The sequence below is a fragment of the Heterodontus francisci genome, chromosome 10 (genome assembly GCF_036365525.1).
Source record: "Heterodontus francisci isolate sHetFra1 chromosome 10, sHetFra1.hap1, whole genome shotgun sequence".
Taxonomy (NCBI): domain Eukaryota; kingdom Metazoa; phylum Chordata; class Chondrichthyes; order Heterodontiformes; family Heterodontidae; genus Heterodontus; species Heterodontus francisci.
In genome coordinates, this window is record NC_090380.1 from 33,421,645 (window position 1) to 33,445,174 (window position 23,530).

At 43.1% G+C, this 23,530-nt stretch overlaps 1 protein-coding gene across 4 annotated transcripts in view; it reads right to left on the reverse strand.

Moving 5' to 3' along the window:
- Positions 1-23,530, reverse strand: part of reps2 (RALBP1 associated Eps domain containing 2) — a 292,361-nt gene that overhangs the window by 47,423 nt on the left and 221,408 nt on the right. For all 4 annotated transcript variants that reach the window (XM_068040420.1, XM_068040419.1, XM_068040421.1 and 1 more), the window contains 2 exons: positions 20,651-20,712; positions 12,597-12,701 (listed from right to left, as the gene is read on the reverse strand). In XM_068040420.1, the coding sequence (XP_067896521.1) occupies positions 12,597-12,701; positions 20,651-20,712 (167 nt within the window). The remainder of the gene's footprint in view (positions 1-12,596; positions 12,702-20,650; positions 20,713-23,530) is intronic.

Here is a 23,530-nt window from a genome sequence, read left to right on the forward strand (position 1 = left end):
CTCCTACCATCTACCTATACTAGGGGAAATTTACAATGGCCAATTTACCTATCAACCTGCAAGTCTTTGGCTGTGGGAGGAAACCGGAGCACCCGGTGGAAACTCACATGATCACAGGGAGAGCTTGCAAACTCCACACAGACAGTACCCAGAACTGAACCCGGGTCGCTGGAGCTGTGAGGCTGCGGTGCTAACCACTGCACCACTCATCAACATCTATATATAAATAAAATTCTATTCATCAACTGACTGTGACCAACGTCATGGGGGTAAAACAAGATTGCCACATGTTGTTTCTTACATAATTTAAAAAAAATAAAATTCCTGAAATTTATATCAGTCAAAGCACCCTCACCAATAACCTGTCGCTGCTTGTCGAACTAAGACATTGGTAAACAGAAAAAGATTTGAACAAACAACACACTCCAGGAGTGCCTTCCAAATCTGTGATATATCCTGCGGTTGGGAATAATAGACCATTCTTCCGTATATGACTCATCTCAGCCCCTCAAGGTGTTAACTGCCTTATAAACACATGCTTGCCAATGTGTTATTTTAAACCTAAGTAAAATGTTCTATCAAGAAAATTTAATTTTAAACCCACCACCAGTTCAAAATTATCCTCCGTGCTGTTTTTGAAAGCTATATTTCCACCGTGCATGGAAATAAATACATTTTAGGCATGAAATTGAGGAATACTCATTGTAATATATTATTTCTGATAAAATTGTTTTTATTCCATTCTATTGCAAACATCAATGAGTGGATTTTACAGAAGAGACTTTGATGATAAATGGACTTTTCTTTCAGATTTTGGATATTAATAGATCTGCAATGAAATGGGATTGTGGTTTCAGGGTTGACTTATAGTGAATATGTAAGTGAACTCTCCATTCATAAAAACCTTTTATCTGATGAACTAATTTAGTTGCAGGCAAGATTCATCATTACCTCCTCCTCCACTTCTCACCCAACTCTATCCACTTGTTTGCTGATTATTCCACTCTGCATTCATCAATTTGTCAGATTGCACAAGATTTCTAATGATCAGTGCATTGACTGAATTTTCATCTCCTCCACAGCCTCAATGCGGCACTGAAAACCTGGATTCTCCTAATGTTTAAAAGACAGAGCTTCCTCATATCTTTGACTAACAGCTGCCCTACTTACCTTTGTGGCTCCTCCTCAAGTTCTTTGCTTCACCATCACCTCTGATCACAAGAGAAAATTACAGCTTTGAAATACAGAAGGATCCTGTCAAAATGAAAGAAGTAGCCCTCTGTGACAGTCTTGCTCACCTGTGAATCCAATTTAAAAAGGTCCCACTCATCTACGAAGTGAGAAATTCAAACCTCTTACTGATTTGAGGAGACAGTGATACGTCATTGCTGAGATGCTTTAGTCAGGAGCCAGAATAAAGTTACCTATTGTGCTTTCACAAATTCCCCTGCTTTTTGAAGCCACACATGTCGGAGGTTTTATTGCAGAAAAATGAACCTCGTCTTCTCTTAGACGTTGTGTACCTAGGTTCATTTAGATGATGGTCATTGCCCACGCTAAGGGGCCATATCTGGCATGGCTTTGAGAGCCTGCTTATATTATGTATAAACATAAATAACAATACTGATGCACAAGAAGATTGCTCCATTGAAAAGTGCCTTAAAGGGTAGTATTCTGTGATTTCTCCCAATTGGGCAACAGACTGCTGTCTGTACGTGGAGGGTGAATGAATAAGGTAGAAGAGCTCTGTGACATCCCAATTAAGGCGACGAGTCACCTTCATGCAAAAAATGCAGATTCCAGCTGTTTATCATTCATATTGAATAGAAAGTACAGAACTGGAACAGTGATCCTTTTGCTGCTGCTCCATCTTCATTTCAATATTATCCATAAACCTTGGTCCCATCTGATCATGAAGCATTCAAGTAAATTGCTTGCTTAATCAGCTATGAGCCTTCCCTAAACATACTCTAAACAACGTATTAGCAAACATGCCAAAATGTTTTTGTCATCCTGTAATGAAATAATGTCTATTCAAATAATTAAATTTTCTTGTGTTGCAGTGATGCACCTCTTTGAGGAGCACAAGCAATTTCTCACCAAGCAGATCGGTACCAGAAATGTGAAGTGTATTAGCAACTGGCACAAAGCACCAGGCTTGGTTTTTGCCCTGGATTTGCTAATGGTGGGAAAGGACAGGAGGGAAAGAAGAAAAGTCCAACATCTGGGCACTACAAAACTTCAATCCTTGCTGCCGATCTTAGCAAGAACATAACTTTGCAGCATTGGAAGGACAATAACGTTGCCCAATGTATTTTTTTCACCAGTTTTCTTCTCTTCCCTCCATAAGGAGTTGAATCTTTGCTGGGGTACAGATATGTGGGAATAAGGTGGCAGCCACTGTGTCACCAGAGTATCTCACATGTGGCTGTTGACAGCGAGTGTCAAATATCATTTTGTCCTAACCTCTGCCTCGACTGAAGTTCCAGTATTCCTGGGCAAGGGGAGGAAAATAAATGCTCCTTAACGCTGCTGGAAAGTGTGCATGTGTGGACACGTGTGGGTGCATGGATGAGCAGAGCAAAGAATCAGGTGTGACTGATGCCCTTACTGTTGGAATAGTCAGCTGACACTTTCTTGTCTTAGGCTCTCACATGAATCGTGACCAGCTGGGCAAAGTATAAGAAAACAGCCATTGTTTGTGGATTTGCCATCCAGGAATAAAATTTGGCAAGGGTGGAAATTAATGGGGGCTGGGTGAGGGGTTAATACAACACAAGGCTGGCCCAATAATTTAACCAATGAGGAGCTGATTAGGAAGATCCCTGGTTCAATTCAGACTTTGTGCAGATTACCTGACCATCAACATGGGGCAGGGTTATGGAGACAACAATTGGACTTAGCACTGCAGATCAGGGAGGGCAAAACTGACCCTATGTGCCCAAGTGTGGATGTCAGGCAAGAGGAGGATCAGGTTTGGCTCTAATAATGCTTTCCTCCTTCACCGTGGACAAATAGCCTGCCAGCACTCACCATCTAAGTTCACATATGAGCAACTGCCTCTTCAATGAGGAGCGAGAGGGCCTGCTGTGCTTATGCTGTGCCCAGGAACAGTCACTGCCTTCAGAAGATGCAATTGGAGGAGAGCAAAAGAAAAGATAATACCAGGGACAAAATGAAAGCTCAGTAACTCCAAAGAACCATGTCCAACTTGATCGTCCTATAAAACTGGACCAGTGGTAGTGTTTCTTTCATACAGGAGCTGATGCGGAACATAAAATTTGGTGCATGTACACAGCTAACAGGTCAGATTTAACCAGAAGTTGGGCATGCTCTGGCCAAGTCAGTAGACGCAAACAATATCTAAATGTTTCTTTTCAGGAACTTAAACCATAGAATTTATTATTGTATGTGGCAACAACTTGCATTTATAAAGTGCCTTTAATGTAGTAAAGCATGCTAAGGCACTTCATACAAGTATTAGAGACCGAGTCGCAAAGATGATATGAGGGCAGATGGCCAAAAGCTTGGCCAAAGAGGCAGTTTTAAGGAGCACTTTAAAGGGAGAAGAGAGGGGTAGAGGTGCAGAAGCGCTTGGGGAGGGAATTCCAGAGCCTAAGGCCCAACCACCAATAGTGGAATGATTCAAATCAGGGATGCGCTAAAGGCCAGAATTAGAGGAGTGCAGATATCTCGGAAAGTTGGAGTGCCCAAGGAAGTTACAGGGATAGGGAGGAGTCAGGTCATGGGGTGATTTGAAAACAGGGATGAGAATTTTTAAATTGAGATATTACCTAACTGGGAGCCAAGGTAGGTCAGTGAGCACAGGAGCATGTGTAACATCAGCATAACTTCCCTGTTCAAAATAACCCATTGATTTTAATAACCCGCTGCAGAATATTAAGTACTTAAGAACATTAAGAACACAAGAAATAGGAGCAGGAGTAGGCCATTTGGCCCATCGAGCCTGCTCTGCCATTCAATAAGGTCATGGCAGAACTGATTGTGGCCTGAACTCCACTTTCTTGCCTGCCCTCATATAACCTCTGACTCCCTTGTAGATCAAAGATTTATCTAACTCAGCCTTGAATACATTCAATGACCCAGCCTCCATTGCTCTCTGGGGTAGAGAATTCCAAAGATTAACAACCCTCAGGAGAAGAAATTCCTCCTCATCTCCAACTTAAAAGGGAGACTCCTTATTTTGAAACTGTGCAGCCTAGTCGAGATCCTCCCACAAGGGAAAACATCCTCTCAGCAACTACCCTGTCAAGCTCTCTCAGAATCTTACATGTTCCAATAAGATCACCTCTCATTCCTCTAAACTCCAATGAGGATAGGCCCAACCTTTCCTGAGAAGACAAATTCCTCATCCCAGGAATCAGCCGAGTGAACCTTCTTCGAACTGCTTCCAATGCAACTATACCCCTCACAGAATCGTTACAGTGCGGGAGGCCATTCAGTCCATCGTGTCTGCACCGGCTCTCGAAAAGAGCACCTCCCTCAAATCCATTCTCCATAACCCTGCATATTCTTCCTTTTCATATAACTGTCTAATTCCCTTTTGAATGCTTCAATTGAACCTGGCTCCACCACACTCTCAGGCCGTGCATTCCAGACCTTAACCACTTGCTACGTGAAAACGTTTTTCCTCATGTCTCTTTTGCTTCTCTTACCAAATACTTTAAATCTGTGCCCTCTCATTCTCGATCCTTTCATGAGTGGGAACAGTTTCTCTCTCTATCTACTCTGTCCACACCCTCATGATTTTGAATACCTCTATCAAATCACCTCTCAGCCTTCTCTTCTCCAAGGAAAACAGTCCTAACTTCTCCAATCTATCTTCACAACTGAAATTCCTTAACCCTGGAACCATTCTCATGAATCTTTTCTGTACTCTCTCCAATGCCCTCACATCTTTCCTCAAGTGCTGTGCCCAGAATTGGACACAATACTCCAGCCGAGGCCAAACTAATGTCTCATACAAGTTCAACATAACTTCCTTGCTCTTGTACTCGATGCCCCTATTAATAAAGCCCAGGGTACTGTATGCTTTACTAACCGCGCTCTCAACCTGTCCTGCCACCTTCAATGAATTATGCACATATACACCTAGGTCCCTCTGCTCCTGCACCCACTTTAGAATGGTACTCTTTATTCTATACTGTCTCGCCATGTTCTTCCTACAAAAATGAATCACTTCACATTTCTCTGCATTGAACTTCATCTGCCATCTGTCTGCCCATTCCACCAACTTGTCTATGTCCTTTTGAAGTTCTACACTACCCTCCTCACCATTAACAATGCTTCCAAGTTTTGTATCATCTGCAAACTTTGAAATTGTGTCCTGTACACCAAAATCTAGGTCATTAATATATATCAGGAAAAACAAGGGTCCCAACACTGATCACTGGGGAACTCCACAACAAACCTTCCTCTAGCCCGAAAAACATCTATTAACCACTACTCTTTGTTTCCTGTCACTCAGCCAATTCCATATCCATGTTGCTACCATCCGTTTTATTCCATGAGCTACAAGTTTGCTCATAAGTCAGTTGTGTGGCACTGTATCAAACGCCTTTTGAAAGTCCATGTACACCACATCAACAGCATTGCCCTCATCAACCCTCTCTGTTCCTTCCTCAAAAAACTCCAGCAAGTTATTAAACATGATTTTCCCTTAAGAAATCCATGCTGGCTTTCCTTAATTAACTCACATTTGTCCATGTGACTCCTTAAGTTCATCTTCTTTGGCTTCCTTGTTTCGAGAGATAATGGGTAAGCGCCTAGAGCTGGTCAGTGGTTTGTGGAGCAGTGCCTGGATTGGCTATAAAGGCCAATTCTAGAGTGACAGACACTTCCACAGGTGCTGCAGAAAAAATTGGTTGTCGGAGCTGTTACACAGTTGGCTCTCTCCTTGCGCTTCTGTCTTTTTTCCTGCCAACAGCCAAGTCTCTTCGACTCGCCACTCTTTAGCCTACCTTTATGGCTGTCCACCAGCTCTGGCGATCACTGGCAACCGACTCCCACGACTTGTGGTCAATGTCACAGGACTTCATGTCGCGTTTGTAGATGTCTTTAAAACAGAGAGATGGACGGCCGGTGGGTCTGATACCAGTGATAAGCTCGCTGTACAATGTGTCCTTGGGGATCCTGCCATCTTCCATGCGGCTCACATGGCCAAACCATCTCAAGCGCCGCTGGCTCAGTAGGGTGTATATGCTGGGGATGTTGGCCGCCTCGAGGACTTTTGTGCTGGAGATACGGTCCGGCCACCTGATGCCAAGGATTCTCCAGAGGCAGCGAAGATGGAATGAATTGAGACGTCTCTCTTGGCTGACATACGTTGTCCATGCCTTGTTGCCATAGAGTAAGGTACTGAGGACACAGGGTTTGTGTTCCGTGTCAGTGCGCCATTTTCCCACACCCTCTTGGCCAGACTGGACATAGCAGTGGATGCCTTTCCCATGTGCCTGTTGATTTCTGCATCGAGAGACAGGTTACTGGTGATAGTTGAGCCTAGCTAGGTGAACTCTTGAACCACTTCCAGAATGTGGTTGCCGATATTGATGGATGGAGCATTTCAGACGTCCTGTCCCATGATGTTCGTTTTCTTGAGGCTGATGGTTAGGCCAAATTCGTTGCAGGCAGCCGCAATCCTGTCGATGAGTCTCTGCAGACACTCTTCTGTGTCGGATGTTAATGCAGCATCATCAGCAAAGAGGAGTTCCCTGTTGAGGACCTTCCGTACTTTGGTCTTCGCTCTTAGACGGGCAAGGTTGAGCAATCTGCCATCTGATCTTGTGTGGAGAAAAATTCTTCTTCTGAAGACTTGAACGCATGTGAGAGCAGCAGGGAGAAGATGATCCCAAACAGTGTAGGTGTGAGAACACAGCCCTGTTTCATGCCACTCAAGTTAGGAACAGGGTCTGATGAGGCACCGCTATGCTGAATTGTGCCTTTCATATTGTCATGGATTGAGGTGATGATACTTAGTAGCTTTGATGGACATCCGATCTTTGCTAGTAGTCTAAAGAGACCACGTCAGCTGACGAGGTCAAAGGCTTTGGTGAGATCTATGAAAGCAACGTAGAGGGGCATCTGTTGTTCGCGGCATTTGTCCTGCAGCTGGCGAAGGGAGAACAGTATGTCAATGGTGGATCTCTCTGCTCGAAAACCGCACTGTGCCTCAGGGTAGACACGCTCAGCCAGCTTCTGGAGTCTGTTTAAAATGACTCGAGCGAAGACTTTCCCCACTATGCTGAGCAGGCAGATTCCACGGTAGTTGTAGCAGTCACCGCGGTCACCCTTGTTCTGATAGAGGGTGATGATATTGGCATCGCGCATGTCCTGTTGTACTGCTCCCTCATCCCAGCACAGGCAAAGCAGTTCTTGGATTGCTGAAAGTATAGCAGGCTTGGCACTCCTGATTGTGGCAGGGGTAATGCCGTCCTTTCCAGGGGCTTTTCCACTGGCTAGGGAATCAATGGCATCACTGAGTTCCGATTTTGTTGGCTGTTCGTCCAGCTCATCCATGACTGGCAGAGACTGGGCTGCATTGATGGCGGTATCAGTGACAACATTTTCCCTGGAGTACAGTTCTAGGTAGTGCTCCACCCAGTGGTGCATTTGCTTGCATTGGTCAGTGATCGCTTCCCCTGATTTAGAATTGAGGGGGGCGATCTTCTTGATGGTTGGCCCAAAAGCTCTCTTAATGCCATCATACATTCCTCTGATGTTTCCGGTGTCGGATGCCAGCTGAATACGACTGCACATGTGTTGCCAGTAGTCATTTGCACAGCGCCTGACTGTTCTTTGTGCAGCGCTTCTGACTACTTTAAGTGCTACGAATGTTAACTCACTGGGGGCTTTCTTGTAGTTCAACAGTGCAATGCGCTTAGCGGCTATGACAGGTTCCAGCTCTTCAAAGTGAGATTGAAACCAGTCTGCATTCTGCTTCTCACGTTTGCCATAGGTAGTCATTGCTGACTCATAGATGGCGTCTCTGATGTGGGCCCACTTGGTCTCTAAATCTCCTGTAGGAGTGTTTTGAAGGGCTTTTTCAAGTGAATTTAGAAACTTATGTAACAGTTGTGGATAACAAATTCTGTTCGTGTTGATGCGCGGGCGGTCCTTCTGTTTGGAGTGATGTAGCTTCTTTGGTTTGAGTCTAACTTTGCTGCACACCAGGGAGTGGTCGGTGTTGCAGTCCGCACTGTGGAAGCTGCGTGTGATTTGGACATTGTTTATAGAGGCTCGCCTTGTGATGATGAGGTCCAGCTGGTGCCAACGACGTGATCTTGGGTGCCTCCAAGAAACCTGGTGACAAGGTTTAGTGTGAAACATGAGTCATGGCGTTGAAGTCCCCCAGCAGGAACAGGTGTTCGGTATTGGGAATGTTACTAATGATATTATGGAGTTCCTCATAGAACTGGTCTTTAACTTCAGATGGGGAACAGAGTGTTGGAGCATCGATGCTGAGTAGGTGTATTGGACCAGAGGCGGTGAGCAGTCGGATGGACAGTATGCGTTCCGAGCCATTTGAAGGTGGCTCTATCATGCTGAGCAAAGAGTTTCTGACGACGAAGCCCACTCCACGCTGTCTTGGTTCTTCAGTATCCCTACCCTGCCAGAAGGTGGTGTAGTCTTGCTCTCTTAGAGATCCGCTCACAAGGAGGCGTGTCTCCTGAAGTGCTGCAATGTCCACATTGAGTCTACTGAGCTCATTGTTAATGATGGTGGTCTTCCGAGAGTCGTTGATTTGTGTAAGGTCTTCCGACAGGCCAGGACACATAATTCTGACGTTCCAGCTTGCAAAACGAAGGGCTGGTACCTTCTTTCCTTTTTTTTATCGTGCCAACATTTGGTTTCCCTTCCTAATTACTTGCTGTACCTGCATGCTAGATCCCTCTGTACTGCAGCATTCTGCAGTCTCTCTCCATGTAAATAATATTCATCTTTCCTATTGTTCCTGGCAAAGTGGACAGCCCACATTTTCCCACATTATACACCATTTGCCAAATTTTTGCCCAATCACTTAACCTATCTATATCGCTTTGTGTCTTTCTCACAACTTCCTTTCCTACCTATCTTTCTATCAAATTTGATTACAATACACTCAGTCCCTTTATCCAAGTCATTAAAATAGATCTTATATAGTTGAGGGTACAGCACTGATCTCTGTGGCACTCTGCTAGTTACAGTTTGCCAACCTGAAGATTCCCCATATATCCTGACTCTCTTTTTCCTATTAGTTAGCCAATCTTCTATCCATGCTAATATATTACCCCAACACCATGAGCGCTTATCTTGTACAGTAACCATTTATGTGGCAACTTATCGAATGCCTTTTGGAAATCCAAATACACTACATCTACTGGTTCCCCGTTATCCACCCTGCTTGTTACATCTTCAAAGAATTCTAATAAATTTGTCAAACACAATTTCCCTTTCGTAAAACCATGTTGACTCAGCCTGATTGCATTATACACTTGTGAATGGATTGAAAACTAGACGGCACGGATTTAAAGTAATGGTTAAAAGAAGCAAAAGCGACATGAGGAGAAACTTTCTCATGCAGTGAGCGGTTAAGGACTGGAATATGCTGCCTATGAGTATGGTGGAGACAGGTCCAACTGAAGCATGGAAAAGGGAAGTAGACTGTTAAATGAAAAAGAAGAATGTGCAGGGTTACGGAGATAAGGCGGGGAATGGCACTAGGTGAGTTGCTCTTTTGGAGCAGACGCAATGGGCCGAATGGCCTCCTTCTATGCTGTAACAATTCTGTGATGATGTTCTAAATATCCTGCTCCTACTTCCTTAATAATGGATTACAGCATTTCTCCAATGACAGGTGTTAGGCTAACTGGCCTATAGTTTCCTGCTTTCCGTCGTTCCCCCTTTCTTGAATAGAGGCATTACATTTGCAGTTTTCCAGAATCTAGGGAATTTGAGGATTATACCCAATGTATCCACTATCTCTGCAGCCACTTCTTTTAAGACCCTAGGATGCAGGCCATCAGGTCCAGGGGAATTGTCAACCTTTAGTCCCATTAGTTTTCCAACTACTTTTTCTCTAGTGATCGTGATTGTTTTCAGGTCCTTCCTCCCTTATGTCTCTTGATTTTCTGCTATTATTGGATGTTTTTTGTGTCTTCTCTTGTGAAGACAGATACAAAATACTTGTTCAAAGTCTCTGCCATTTCCTTGTTTCCCATTAATTTCCCAGTCTCATCCTCTAAGAGACCAATGCTTACTTTAGCTACTCTCTTCCTTTTTATATATTTGTAGAAGCTTTTACTGTCTGTTTTTATATTTCTTACTATCTGACTCACATACTCTAATTTCTCCCTTTTAAAGTCATCCTCTGCTGTTTTCTAAAATTTTCCCAATCTTCTGGCCTCCCACTAATTTTTGCAGCATTGTACACCTTTTCTATTAATTTGACACCATCCTTAACTCCCTTAGTTAGCCACAGATGATGCATCCTTCTCATAGAGCCTTTCTTTCTCAATGGAATATATCTTTGTTGAGTTATGAAACATCTCCTTAAATGTCTTTTTTTTTATTCATTCATGGGAAGTGGGCATTGCTGGCTAGGCCAGCATTTATTGCCCATCCCTAATTGCCCTTGAGAAGCTGGTGGTGAGCTGCCTTCTTGAACCGCTGCAGTCCATGTGAGGTAAGTACATCCACAGTGTCTGCCACTGCATCTCTACTGTCTTACCTTTTAACTTATTTTCCAAGTCCACTTTAGCCAACTCTATCTTTAGACCCTTGTAATTGCCATTATTTAAGTTTAAGACACTAGTTTCAGACCCAAATTTCTCACCCTCAAACTGAATGTGACATTCTGTCACATTGTGGTCACTCTTATTCCTTTACTATAAAGGTCATTAATTAATCCTGTCTCATTACACATTACCAGGTCCAAAATAGCCTGTTTCTGGGTTGGTTCCAGAATGTATTGTTCTACGAAACTGTCCCTAATACACTCTGTGAACTCATCCTCCAGGCTACCTTTGCCAATTTGATAAGTCCAATCTACAAGAAGATTAAAATCGCCCACGATTACTGCAGTACCTTTCCTACAAGCCCCCAATAACTCTGAATATGATTTACAAAGATACTGTGAACGGTAGCCTCTGTGTTCATGGGAGCATCCTTCCAAAATACTGACTGAGTTTCAGCATGCCACAGTGTGACGGTGCTAAGGACTGATCAGATATGTCTGCATGGGGTTGGAGGGATAGACATCCCAAGGTGCTCTCACACACCTCCAACTGGTTGGTTTCAGAGTGCTAGTAGCAGAACCTCTCGACTGAAGACCATGTCATGAGGAAGGGAAAGAAGGGGAGAGCTTATAGGAGGGGAAAAAAGTGACAAAGAAACATGCAGAATTTTCATGCTAGTGCTGTTATGGAACTCTCGATCTGCTGCACAGTTGTAAATTCAGTTTGAATGAGAATAATTTCAATGAAATCCTGTACAATTGAGAAAATGTTTATTTATTTTATTTAGAGATACAGCACTGAAACAGGTCCTTCAGCCCACCGAGTCTGTGCCGACCATCAACCACCCATTTATACTAATCCTACATTAATCCCACATTCCTACCACATCCCGACCTTTCCTCAATTCCCCTACCACCTACCTATACTAGGGGCAATTTACAATGGCCAATTTACCTATCAACCTGCAAGTTTTTGGCTGTGGGAGGAAACTGGAGCACCCGGCAGAAACCCATGCAGTCACAGGGAGAACTTGCAAACTCTGCACAGGCAGTACCCAGAATTGAACTTAGGTCGCTGGAGCTGTGAGGCTGCGGTGCTAACCACTGTGCCAAAACCCCATTTAGATACTACCCGAGTGATTACCTCTAGATGCTTAAAATTCATCTGTAAATCACTAAAACTTGAGACTGTATTACAATAGTCCAGGATTCACTCTGAACTGTTTGTTGGATTACTGAGCTTCTTCCCTCCAACCTGGAGAGGAAAGGAAGAATACATTTTCATCTCTATCACACTATTCACATCCTCAGTGCGTTTCAAAGTGCTTCACAGTTAATAAGTACTTTTGAAGTGTAGTCACTGTTGTAATGTAGGAAAACTTGGCATCAAATTTACACAGAACAGGGCCTCACAAGCAGCAATGAGATAAATGACAGATAATCTGATTTAGTGATGTTGGCTAAGGGATAACGTTAGGCTAGAGCACTGGGAGGAATACCTGCTCTTTGTATTGTACTATGTCCATCTAATACATCAGATGGGGCCTTGATTTAATGCTTCACCAAAAGACAGAACCTCTGACAGTGCAACAAACTCTCTGTACTGCTCTGAAGCACCAGCCTAAATGATGGGTTCAGGTCGCTGACTTAAGCCCATGATCTTCTGATTCAAAGGCAAGAGTGCTACCACTCAGCCAAAGCTAATGTTTAACTTTTTGCTTAGCCACTTCCTGGCAGGGGCAGATTGTTTTGCCTTATCCCACTGCCATATATCACCATGCCCCCCACCACATAGTATAGTGTGGAAATGCATCTCCAGAATTAATCTAAAAATAGCAAATGTGTTTCATTTGACTGCTCTTACCTGCTCACTAAACTTGCTGAAATCTGCAAAATTTGGCTGTTGAACTTTCTCTTGCTGTTTGGTAGATAAATTACTGCCCTCTGCTTTGGTAGGAAAGGGAACAATCTGCAAAAGATGACATAGAAACATTTGGTAACTGCAATCAACAGTCTTCCAGAGTTACTGTTTTTATTCTTGCAAACTATCCTCCAGCGAAATAAGAAGGAGTGATCTTGAAGATGAGTTTGGAGAATGTTTTTGGGACAGTTTCTTGGAGCAATACGTTGTGGAGCCAACTAGGGATAAAGCTATCTTAGATCTAGTATTGTGATGAGTAGGGTTAATAAGCAATGTCATAGTAAAAGATCCACTGGGAAACAGTGATCATAATACCACTGAATTCCATATTAAGTTTGAAAGTGACATACTCTAATCACAAACAAAAAACTTAAACTTAAGCAAAGCCAAATATGTAGGAATGGGGGAGAACTGTAAGGTCCGTTGGGTAAATAGACAAAAAGGTATGGTGGTAAATCAACAGTGGGAAACCTTTGAAGAAACAATTCAAAATGTTCAACAAAAATACATCCCTTCGAAAAAGAAAAACTGAGCCAGGAAGACCCATCCGCGTGTCACTCAGGAAGTTAAGGATAGCATTAAATTAAAAGAAAAGGCTTACAATATTGCAAAAAAGACCATCAAGTCGGAGGATTGGGAATGTTTTAGAAACCAGCAAAGGGCCACCAAAAAGTTAATAAAAAAGAAAAAAATAGAATGAGAGTAAACTAGCCGGTAACATAAAAACAGATTGTAAGAGCTTTTATAGGTATATCAAAAGGAAGAGAGCAGCAAAAGTACATGTTGGTCCCTTGGAAACAGACAGGAGAATTTATCATGGCGAATGAGGAAATGACAGAGGCATTGAACAAATATTTTGTGTCTGTCTTCACAGTAGAAGACATACGTTCCATACCTGATATAGGTAGTAACCTGACAGCTAAAAAGAGTCAAGAGATTAAGGAAATTCATATTAGCAGAGAAAAAGTATTGGAGAAACTTAAGGGACTAAAATCTGACAAATCTCCAGGACCTGATGGCCTACATACTAGGGTTCTAAAAGAGACAGCTGCAGATGTAGTGGATGCGCTAGATATGATTTTCTAATATTCCTTAGATTTGGGAATGGTTCCATCAGACTATGGAAACATAGGAAACTATGAAAGTATGAGGCGCGAGTTGGCTATGATAGATTGGGGAACGCTACCTAAAGGGTTGACAGTGGATAGGCAATGGGTAGCATTTAAAGAGTGCATGGATGAATTACAACAATTGTTCATTCCTGTCTTGCGCAAACATAAAACAGGAACGGTGGCTCAACCGTGGCTTACAACAGAAATTAGGGATAGTATTAGATCCAAGGAGGAGAAATATAAAATGGCCAGAACAAGCAGCAAGTCTGAGGATTGGGAGCAGTTTAGAATTCAGCAAAGGAGGACAAAGGGATTGATTAAGAAGGGGAAAATAGAGTATGAGAATAAACTTGCAGAGAACATAAAAACTGACTGTAAAAGCTTCTATAGATATGTGAAGAGAAAAAGATTAGTGAAGACAAATGTGAGTCCCTTACAGTCAGAAATGGGGGAATTTATAATGGGGAACAAAGAAATGGCAGAACAATTAAATACATACTTTGGTTCTGTCTTCACAAAGGAGGACACAAATTACCTCCCAGAAATGTTGGGGAACATAGGGTCTAGTGAGAAGGAGGAACTGTATGAAATCAGTATTAATAGGGAAATGGTGTTAGGGAAATTGATGGGATTGAAGGCCGATAAATCCCCAGGGCCTGATAATGGGCGGCACAGTGGCGCAGTGGTTAGCACCACAGCCTCACAGCTCCAGGGACCCGGGTTTGATTCTGGGTACTGCCTGTGAGGAATTTGCAAGTTCTCCCTGTGACCGTGTGGGTTTTTGCTGGGTGCTCCAGTTTCCTCCCACAGCCAAAGACTTGCAGGTTAATAGGTAAATTGGCCATTATAAATTGCCCCAAGTGTAGGTCGGTGGTAGGGAATATAGGATTGTTGCAGGGTTAGTATAAATGGATGGTTGTTGGTTCCCACAGACTTGGTGGGCCGAAGGGCCTGTTTCAGTGCTGTATCTCTAAATAAAAATAAAATCTGCATCCCAGAATACTTAAGGACGTGGCCCTAGAAATAGTAGATGCATTGCTGGTCATTTTTCAAAATTCTATAGACTCTGGAACAGTTCCAACGGATTGGAGGGTAGCTAATGTAACCCCACTATTTAAAAAAGGAGGCAGACAGAAAACAGGGAATTATAGACTGGTTAGCCTGACATCAGTAGTGGGGGAAAATGCTGGAGTCCATTATAAAAATTGTAATAGCAGAGCACTTGGAAAACAATGACAGGATCGGACAAAGTCAATATGGATTTATGAAAGAGAAATCATGCTTGACAAATCTGCTGGAATTTTTTGAGGATGTAACTAGTAGAATAGATAAGGGAGAATCAGTGGATATGGTGTAGTTGGACTTTCAGAAAGCTTTCGATAAGGTCCCACATAAGAGATTAGCGTGCACATGGGATTGGGGGTAAGGTACTGACATGGATAGAGAACTGGTTGGCAGACAGGAAACAAAGAGTAGGAATAAATGGGTCTTTTTCCGAGTGGCAGGCAGTGACTAGTGGGGTACCGTAGGGATCAGTGCTAGGACCCCAGCTATTCACAATATATATTAATGATAGAGATGAGGGAACTAAATGCAATATATCCAAGTTTGCAGATTGACACAAAGCTGGGTGGGAGTGTGAGCTGTGAGGAGGATACAGAGAAGCTCCAGTGTGATTTGGGCAGGTTGAGTGAGTGGACAAATACATGGCAGATGCAGTATAATGTGGATAAATGTGAGGTTATCCACTTTGGTGGCAAAAACAGAAAGACAGATTATCTGAATGGCGATAGATTGGGAAAGGGGGAGGTGCAGCGAAAGCTGCGTGTCCTTGTGTATCAGTCACTTCTTCACCACTCTCTTTATAACTCAAGCCCTCCAAACCAGACAACATCCTTGTGAATCTTTTCTGCACCCTCTCTAGCGTAATCACATCTTTCCTGTAGTGCGGCGACCAGAACTGCACACAGTACTCCAAATGTGGCCTAACCAACGTTATGTACAACTGTAAAATGACGTCCCAACTCTTGTACTCAATGCCTCAGCCAATGAAGGCAAGCATGCCATATGCCTTCTTCACCACCCTGTCTACCTGTGCTGCCACTTTCAGGGAACTATTTACTTGCAAGCCAAACTTTCTCTGCTCAAGAACACTCCCCAGGGCCCTGCCATTCACTGTATATGTCCTGCCCTGGTTTAACTTCGCAAAATGCATCACTTCGCACATATATTAGCATGCAGATGCAGCAGGCAGTTAAGAAGGCAAATGGTATGTTGGCCTTCATAGCGAGAGGATTCGAGTACAGGAGCAAGGATGTCTTGCTGCAATTATACAGGGCCTTGGTTAGACCACATCTGAAGTATTGTGTGCAGTTTTGGTCTCTTTTATCTGAGGAAGGATTGAGGGAGTGCAGCGAAGGTACACCAGACTGATTCCTGGGATGGCAGGATTGACGTATGAAGAGAGATTGGGTCAATTAGGCTTGTATTCGCTAGAGTTTAGAAGAATGAGAGAGGATCTCATAGAAACCTACAAAATTCTAACAGGACTTGACAGACTAGATGCAGGAAGAATGTTCCCGATGGCGGGGGAGTCCAGGACGAGGGGTCACAATCTAAGGATAAGGGGAAAGCCATTTAGGACTGAGATGAGGAGGGATTTCTTCCTAGAGAGTGGTGAACCTGTGGAATTCTCTACCACAGAAAGCAGTTGAGGCCAAATCATTAAAGATATTCAAGAAAGATTTAGATATAGTTCTTAGGGCTAAAGGAATCAAGGGATACGGGGAGAAAGCAGGAACAGGGTACTGAATTAGATGATCAGCCGTGATCTTTTTTGAATGGCGGTGCAGGCTTGAAGGGCCGAATGGTCTACTCCTGCTCATATTTTCTATTCTATTAGATTGGGAGTTGGCAAATGTTACACCGCTTTTCAAGAAAGGAGGGAGAGAGAAAACAGGGAACTACAGGCCAGTTAGCCAAACAACAGCATTGGGAAGATGCTGGAATCTATTATTAAGGAAGTCTTAACAATGTGCTTAGAAAAGCACAGTATGATTAGAACAAGTCAACATGGTTTTACTAAAGGGAAATCTTGTTTGACAAATTTATTTGAGTTTTTTTGAGGATGTAACTCGTAGGATAGATTAAGGGGAACCAGTAGATGTGGTATACCTGGACTTCCCTAAGACATTCGACAAGGTACCACACAAAAGGTTAATTGGTAAGATAAGGGCTCATGGAGTTGGAGGTAATATATTAGCATGGATAGGTGATTGGTGAACAGACAGGAAGCAACGAGTGGGCAGAAACGGGACATTTTCAAGTTGACAGGCAGTAAATAGTGGAGTGTCGTAAGGATCAGAGCAGGGGCTTCAGCTATTTACAATTTATATTAATGAGTTAGATGAAGACGCAGAGAGTAATGTATCTAGGTTTGCTGATGGTACAAAGGTAGGTGGAAAGGTAAGCTGTGGGGAGGACAGAGAGGCTGCAAAGAGATATAGACAGGATATGTCAGTGGGCAACAAGACAGCAGATGGAGTATAATGTAGTGAAGTGTGAAGTTATGTACTTTGGTCTTAATAATAGAAAAGCAGAATATTTTTGAAAAGATGTGCAACTTGTAAGTGTTGATGTTCAAAGAGACTTGGGTGTGCTTGTACAAGGAATGCAGAAAGTTAAGATGCAGGAACAGCAAGCAATTAGGAAGGCAAATGGCATGTTGGCCTTTATTCCAAAGGGATTGGAGTACAGGAATAAGGAAGTATTATTACAATTGTACAGGGTTTTGGTGAGATCACATCTGGAATGCGGTGTGCAATTTTGGCCTCCACATTTAAGAAAGGATATACTTGCATTGGAGATGGTACAGAGAAGGTTCACTAGATTAGAGTCATAGAGTCGTACAGCATAGAAACAGGCTCTTCGGCCCACCGCATCCATGCCAACCATAATGCCTATCTATACTAATCCCACCTGCCTGCATTAATTCCATATCCCTCTATGCCTTGCTTATTCAAGTACCTGTCCAGATGTCTCTTAAATGTCGCTACTGTTCCTGCCTCCACCACCTCCTCAGGCAGCTCATTCCAGATACCCAGTATTCTTTGAGAGAAAAATTTACCCCTTTGATCCCCTTTAAACCTCCTCCCCCTCACCTTACGTCTATGCCCTCTAGTTTTAGTCACCCCTACCATGGGAAACAGACTCTGGCTATCTACCCTATCTATGCCTCTCATAATTTTATATACCTCTATCATGTTCCCTCTCAGCCTCCTTTGCTCCAGGGAAAACAGACCCAGCCTATCCAATCTCTCTTTATAACTCAAGCCCTCCAAACCAGACAACATCCTTGTGAATCTTTTCTGCACCCTCTCTAGCGTAATCACATCTTTCCTGTAGTGCGGCGACCAGAACTGCACACAGTACTCCAAATGTGGCCTAACCAACGTTATGTACAACTGTAAAATGACGTCCCAACTCTTGTACTCAATGCCTCAGCCAATGAAGGCAAGCATGCCATATGCCTTCTTCACCACCCTGTCTACCTGTGCTGCCACTTTCAGGGAACTATTTACTTGCAAGCCAAACTTTCTCTGCTCAAGAACACTCCCCAGGGCCCTGCCATTCACTGTATATGTCCTGCCCTGGTTTAACTTCGCAAAATGCATCACTTCGCACTTGTCTGCGTTAAATTCCATTTTCCAATCCCTTGCCCACTTTCCCAGTTGATCTATATCCTGTTGTAACCTTAGACAACCTTCTTCACTGTCCACTATACCACCAATTTTGGTGTCATCTGCAAACTTACTAATCATGCCCCTTACATTCACATCCAAGTCATTAATATATATGACACAAGACAGGGCCTAGCACCAATCCCTGTGGCACACCACTGGTCACCGGCCTCCAATCTGAAAAACAGCCCTCCACTACCACCCTCTGCCTCCTATCACCAAGCCAATTTTGTATCCAATTTGCTAGCTCACCCTGGATCCTATGTGTTCGAACCTTCTGGACCAGCCTACCATGCGGGGCCTTGTCAAAGGCCTTGCTAAAGTCCATGTAGACAACGTTCATCGCCCTGCCCTCGTCAATCCTCTTGGTCACCTCCTCGAAAAACTCAATCAAATTCGTGAGACATGATTTCCCACGCACAAAGCCATGCTGACTATCCCCAATCAGACCGTGCCTTTCCAGATGCATATAAATCCTGTCTCTCAGATTGGTCCCTAGAATGAGGGGGTTGTCCTATGTTGACAGACTAAGCAAATTGGGCCTGTATTCTCTGGAGTTTAGAAGAATGAGAAATGATCTCATTGAAACATGTAAGATTCTAAAGGGGCTGGATATGGTAGACACAAAGATTATTTCCGCTGGTCGGGGAATCTAAAACATGGGAGCACAGTCTCAGGATAAGGGGCAAATCATTTAGGACTGAGATGAGAAGAAATTACTCCACTTAAAGGTTTGTGACTCTTTGGAATTCTCAAACCCAGAGGGATGTGGATGCTCCATTGTTGAATACATTTAAGGTTGGGATAGACCGATTTTTGGTTTCTCAAGGAATCAAGGGGTATGGTGAGTGGGCAGAAAAGTGAAGTTGAATCCTAAAATCAGCCATGATCATTTTGAATGGTGGAGCAGGCTCAATAGGCCATATGGTCTACTTCTGTTCCTATTGCTTGTGTTCCTAATCTTCCACTCTTGAAGGAATCTATCCTTGCTGAAGCCAGTAATACGGCCTCGGCTAGCTTATCTAAGTGCTCATTTATGCTAAAGAACTCAATGAACGCCAGCAGGTTATTTGACTGTGGTGGAGTGTCACAGTCTTGTACAATACTGCCGGACACCTTGTAACAGCCCCTTCTACAGCAGGATCGGAAGAAGCCTGCTACTAATATGGAAAAGCCTTAAGATGATGGCAGTTTCAAGGGAGAAAGAAAAGTCATGATAACCCATTTCATACTGTGCCCAGTTAGCAACTCATTTACTGACAACTGCTTATACTGGCACTAACTCATGTAAACATTTACTAATGCCAGGCAACAAACGTGGAATGAAAAGGTTTGCATTACAGTGCTTTCACCCCAGTTTGGCGGGGGGGGGGGGCGGGTGGCGGGGTCGGAGAAAGAGAAAGAGAGCGAGAGCGAACAAACATGAATTATCCCTCTCCCCTCCAAGCCCCTTGACTACTTACAGCCAAGAGGGTGATGGTTAATCTACTCTGAGCCTGATGGCAAGGGGTGCGCAACAGCAGTCTCGGGACATCCATCCTGATGTTCCCGCTTGAACGTGGGGATTTGGCAGGTCTGCATTCAGCACCTCCCTGCAGCAGCAGAGCAGCGGAGGTCAGAGGTCAGGAACACCTGATGACGCTCCAAGAGATCACTGTACCACAGGACAACAATTTAAAAAATGAGGACTGTACTCGTACCTTTACTCTCTGGGCCTTTATGTAACATGCATTGAATACTATCATTCTATTAAATGCTTCTTTCTCTTCAAATGTCACAGAATGTTTGTTTAAAAACAAAGTGCAAAATATGAAATTGCACTGGGGCATTTTCTTGGTTCTTTTAATTAGGTTTTTTTCTTGGCTAAGCTGTGACAACTGCTTTTGTATCTTGAGATACACGCTGTGCAAACATCATGTAGCCCGTGGTGCCCTTTCTTCAGCGCTGCTGAACAAATACATCCCCTTTCATTTAGGTCAGATATAGCAACTCCTCACTTTGCAATTTTAATTCCAACACCCCCTCTTCCCCCCCCCCCCACATCACTCTAATTATCATTGATTTCTTTTTGCATAGTGTATACCATCAGTGTATGAATAACTTAATACACAATAATCTTGTGGTCGCACTGCGGACTGCACCTTACCTTGGCTGCTGGAGGTCGTGGTGGGACAGCAGGAGGTGGCTGTAACCAACCAGACTTTACCACTAATATAAAAGAAAAATTTTGTAAAAACAAATGTTAATACCAGTCAATGAGCTGTGCAATAAATTGCAAATATGGGAGTACAAAAGGGGCTATTTGATACTTCTATTAACCAAGGGTTAAACATTAATGGCATCTAACTTCAAGATTTACTCAATGTAGTTGCTACTGTTACTTTACCAAACATGTTATCGAGAACAGTGCACATTCACAGTTCTTCCACCAACACCATTATTAGTGCACCTGCAATTATGGTAGTTTACAACAGCTTGCATCTATTTAGAACCTATAATCATAGTAAAACAACCCAAGGCACTTCACAGGAGCACAACCATTCAAAAATTAACACTAAACCAAAGAAGGAGACATTAGGACGCATGATCAAAAGCTTGGTCAAAGAAGTAGGTTTTAAGCAGAGTCTTAAAGGAGGACAAAGAGTTGGACAGGCAAAGAGGCTTCAGGAGGGAATTCCAGAGCTTCGGGCCCAGAGGGCTGAAGTCACGGCCACTAATTGTAGGGTGACGGAAATCAGGATTGCACAAGAGGCCGGAGTTGGAGGAATGTAGCGTTCTCAAAGGGTGTAGGGCTGGAGGAGGTTACAGAGTTAGGGAGTTTCAGTGCAATTCTACATTATAGCACTACATGTACTGCATCCATTTTAGTTACAACAGTTACAGGGAAATGATGTTTCGTTTAAAAAAAGAAGTATTTCTTTAGAGTAATTGTAGCTATTTGTACTCTTTAGATTGATGGCACTTTTGATGTCAGGAAAAGCAACTTACTGAACCAATGACTAGTAGGAAGTATTAACTTGGATGATGTGAAGTGGCAGAGTATTTACTGTATATATCAGAGGCAATAGCTATTAAAATGTGAAAGTACTGTATGAGGGTTTTGTGATTTCTAAATAAACCATGTGATAACAATTTTGACATGAATATAACTTTAGATTTCTCTCTGCCAACATTTTAAAAACATAGAATGCCAAATGTATTATTTTTGAAAAACATTCATAAAAATCCAAGGACAAACGAAAATGACAAATCAATAGGTTTGTTGCTAATGTTAATCTAAAAATGTGGCTCAGGATATTCCCAAATGGCTTAGTGAATAAAAATATCACCCAGGGGATACAAACCTAAAGGTCCCAGGTTTGATTCCTGGCCTGGGTTAAGTTAACAGAGTAGGCAGTAGCTGGAATACATTTGGTCTCAACTGGGTTTAGGAGAAGCAAACAAAGAGTCTGGATCTCTGCTCCTGGTTCCTATCCAGTGTGAGCATGAATGGCAAGTGATGACTAATTAAGTCGCTGTTGAGTGCGGTACCAGGAGAATTGCGGCCTGCCTGCCATTGCCCATGAAACTGTAGCCTAGCAAGTTACAATGGTTTCAGAAAAAAGTGAGAACATTAGAGGAGAGAAAAGCAAATGGCTGAGTGCAGATTGCCAAGAAATTCAAAAACCAGTTCAGCCATTTCTGATTTGAAACACACTTTCACATGTTTGAAGATCTGATAGTTATAACTAGTGCATCAGATATCTAATCAATGAGGCAAATCTGATTTTTGGGACAAATATTTCAATTCACCCTAAGATTGCAAGATAGTTTGGATGAAGATGACTCTTCGACCCACTGGATCTCATTCTTGCAGAATACCAATCTAACTGCCTTGCCATTTCAGCATCCTTCATTCTGTAGGAGTCCTGTGATTGGCCTCTTGGCAACTCATTGCAGGTATTGATCACAAATTTAGTTAAATATGGAAATAACTTTAAAAAGGGAATGAAAACCTGACCATATAACTGGAGATTTCTTTTCTTATTCATTTCTTTCTTTTCTTTTTAAAAAAAGTTCTCTCCATACCATGCCCTCTTAGTCAAGTTTCAAGACTTTTCAACTAATAAGAACAAAGAACAAATAACAGTACAGCACAGGAACAGGCCCTCCAAGCCTGCGCCGATCTTGATGCCTGTCTAAACTAAAACCTTCTGCACTTCCGGGGACCGTATTCCTCTATTCCCATCCTATTCATGTATTTGTCAAGATGCCTCTTAAACGTCGCTATCGTACCTGCTTCCACCACCTCCCCCGGCAGCAAGTTCCAGGCACTCACCACCCTCTGTGTAAAGAACTTGCCTCGCACATCCCCTTTAAACTTTGCCCCTCGCACCTTAAACCTATGTCCCCTAGTAACTGACTCTTCCACCCTGGGAAAAAGCTTCAGACTATCCACTCTGTCCATGCCACTCATAACTTTGTAAACCTCTATCATGTCGCCCCTCCACCTCTGTCGTTCCAGTGAAAACAATCAGAGTTTATCCAACCTCTCCTCATAGCTAATGCCCTCCAGACCAGGCAACATCCTGGTAAACCTCTTCTGTACCCTCTCCAAATTCTCCACGCCCTTCTGGTAGTGTGGCGACCAGAATTACACGCAATATTCTAAGTGTGGCCTAACTAAAGTTCTATACAGCTGCAGCATGACTTGCCAATTTTTATACTCTATGCCCCGACCGATGAAGGCAAGCATACCATATGCCTTCTTGATTACCTTATCCACCTACGTTGCCACTTTCAGTGACCTGTGGACCTGTACGCCCAGACCTCTCTGCCTGTCAATACTCCTAAGGGTTCTGCCATTTACTGTATACTTCCCACCTGCATTAGACCTTCCAAAATGCATTACCTCACATTTGTCCGGATTAAACTTCATCTGCCATTTCTCCGCCCAAGTCTCCAACCGATCTATATCCTGCTGTATCCTCTGACAATCCTCATCATTATCCGCAACTCCACCAACCTTTGTGTCGTCCGCAAACTT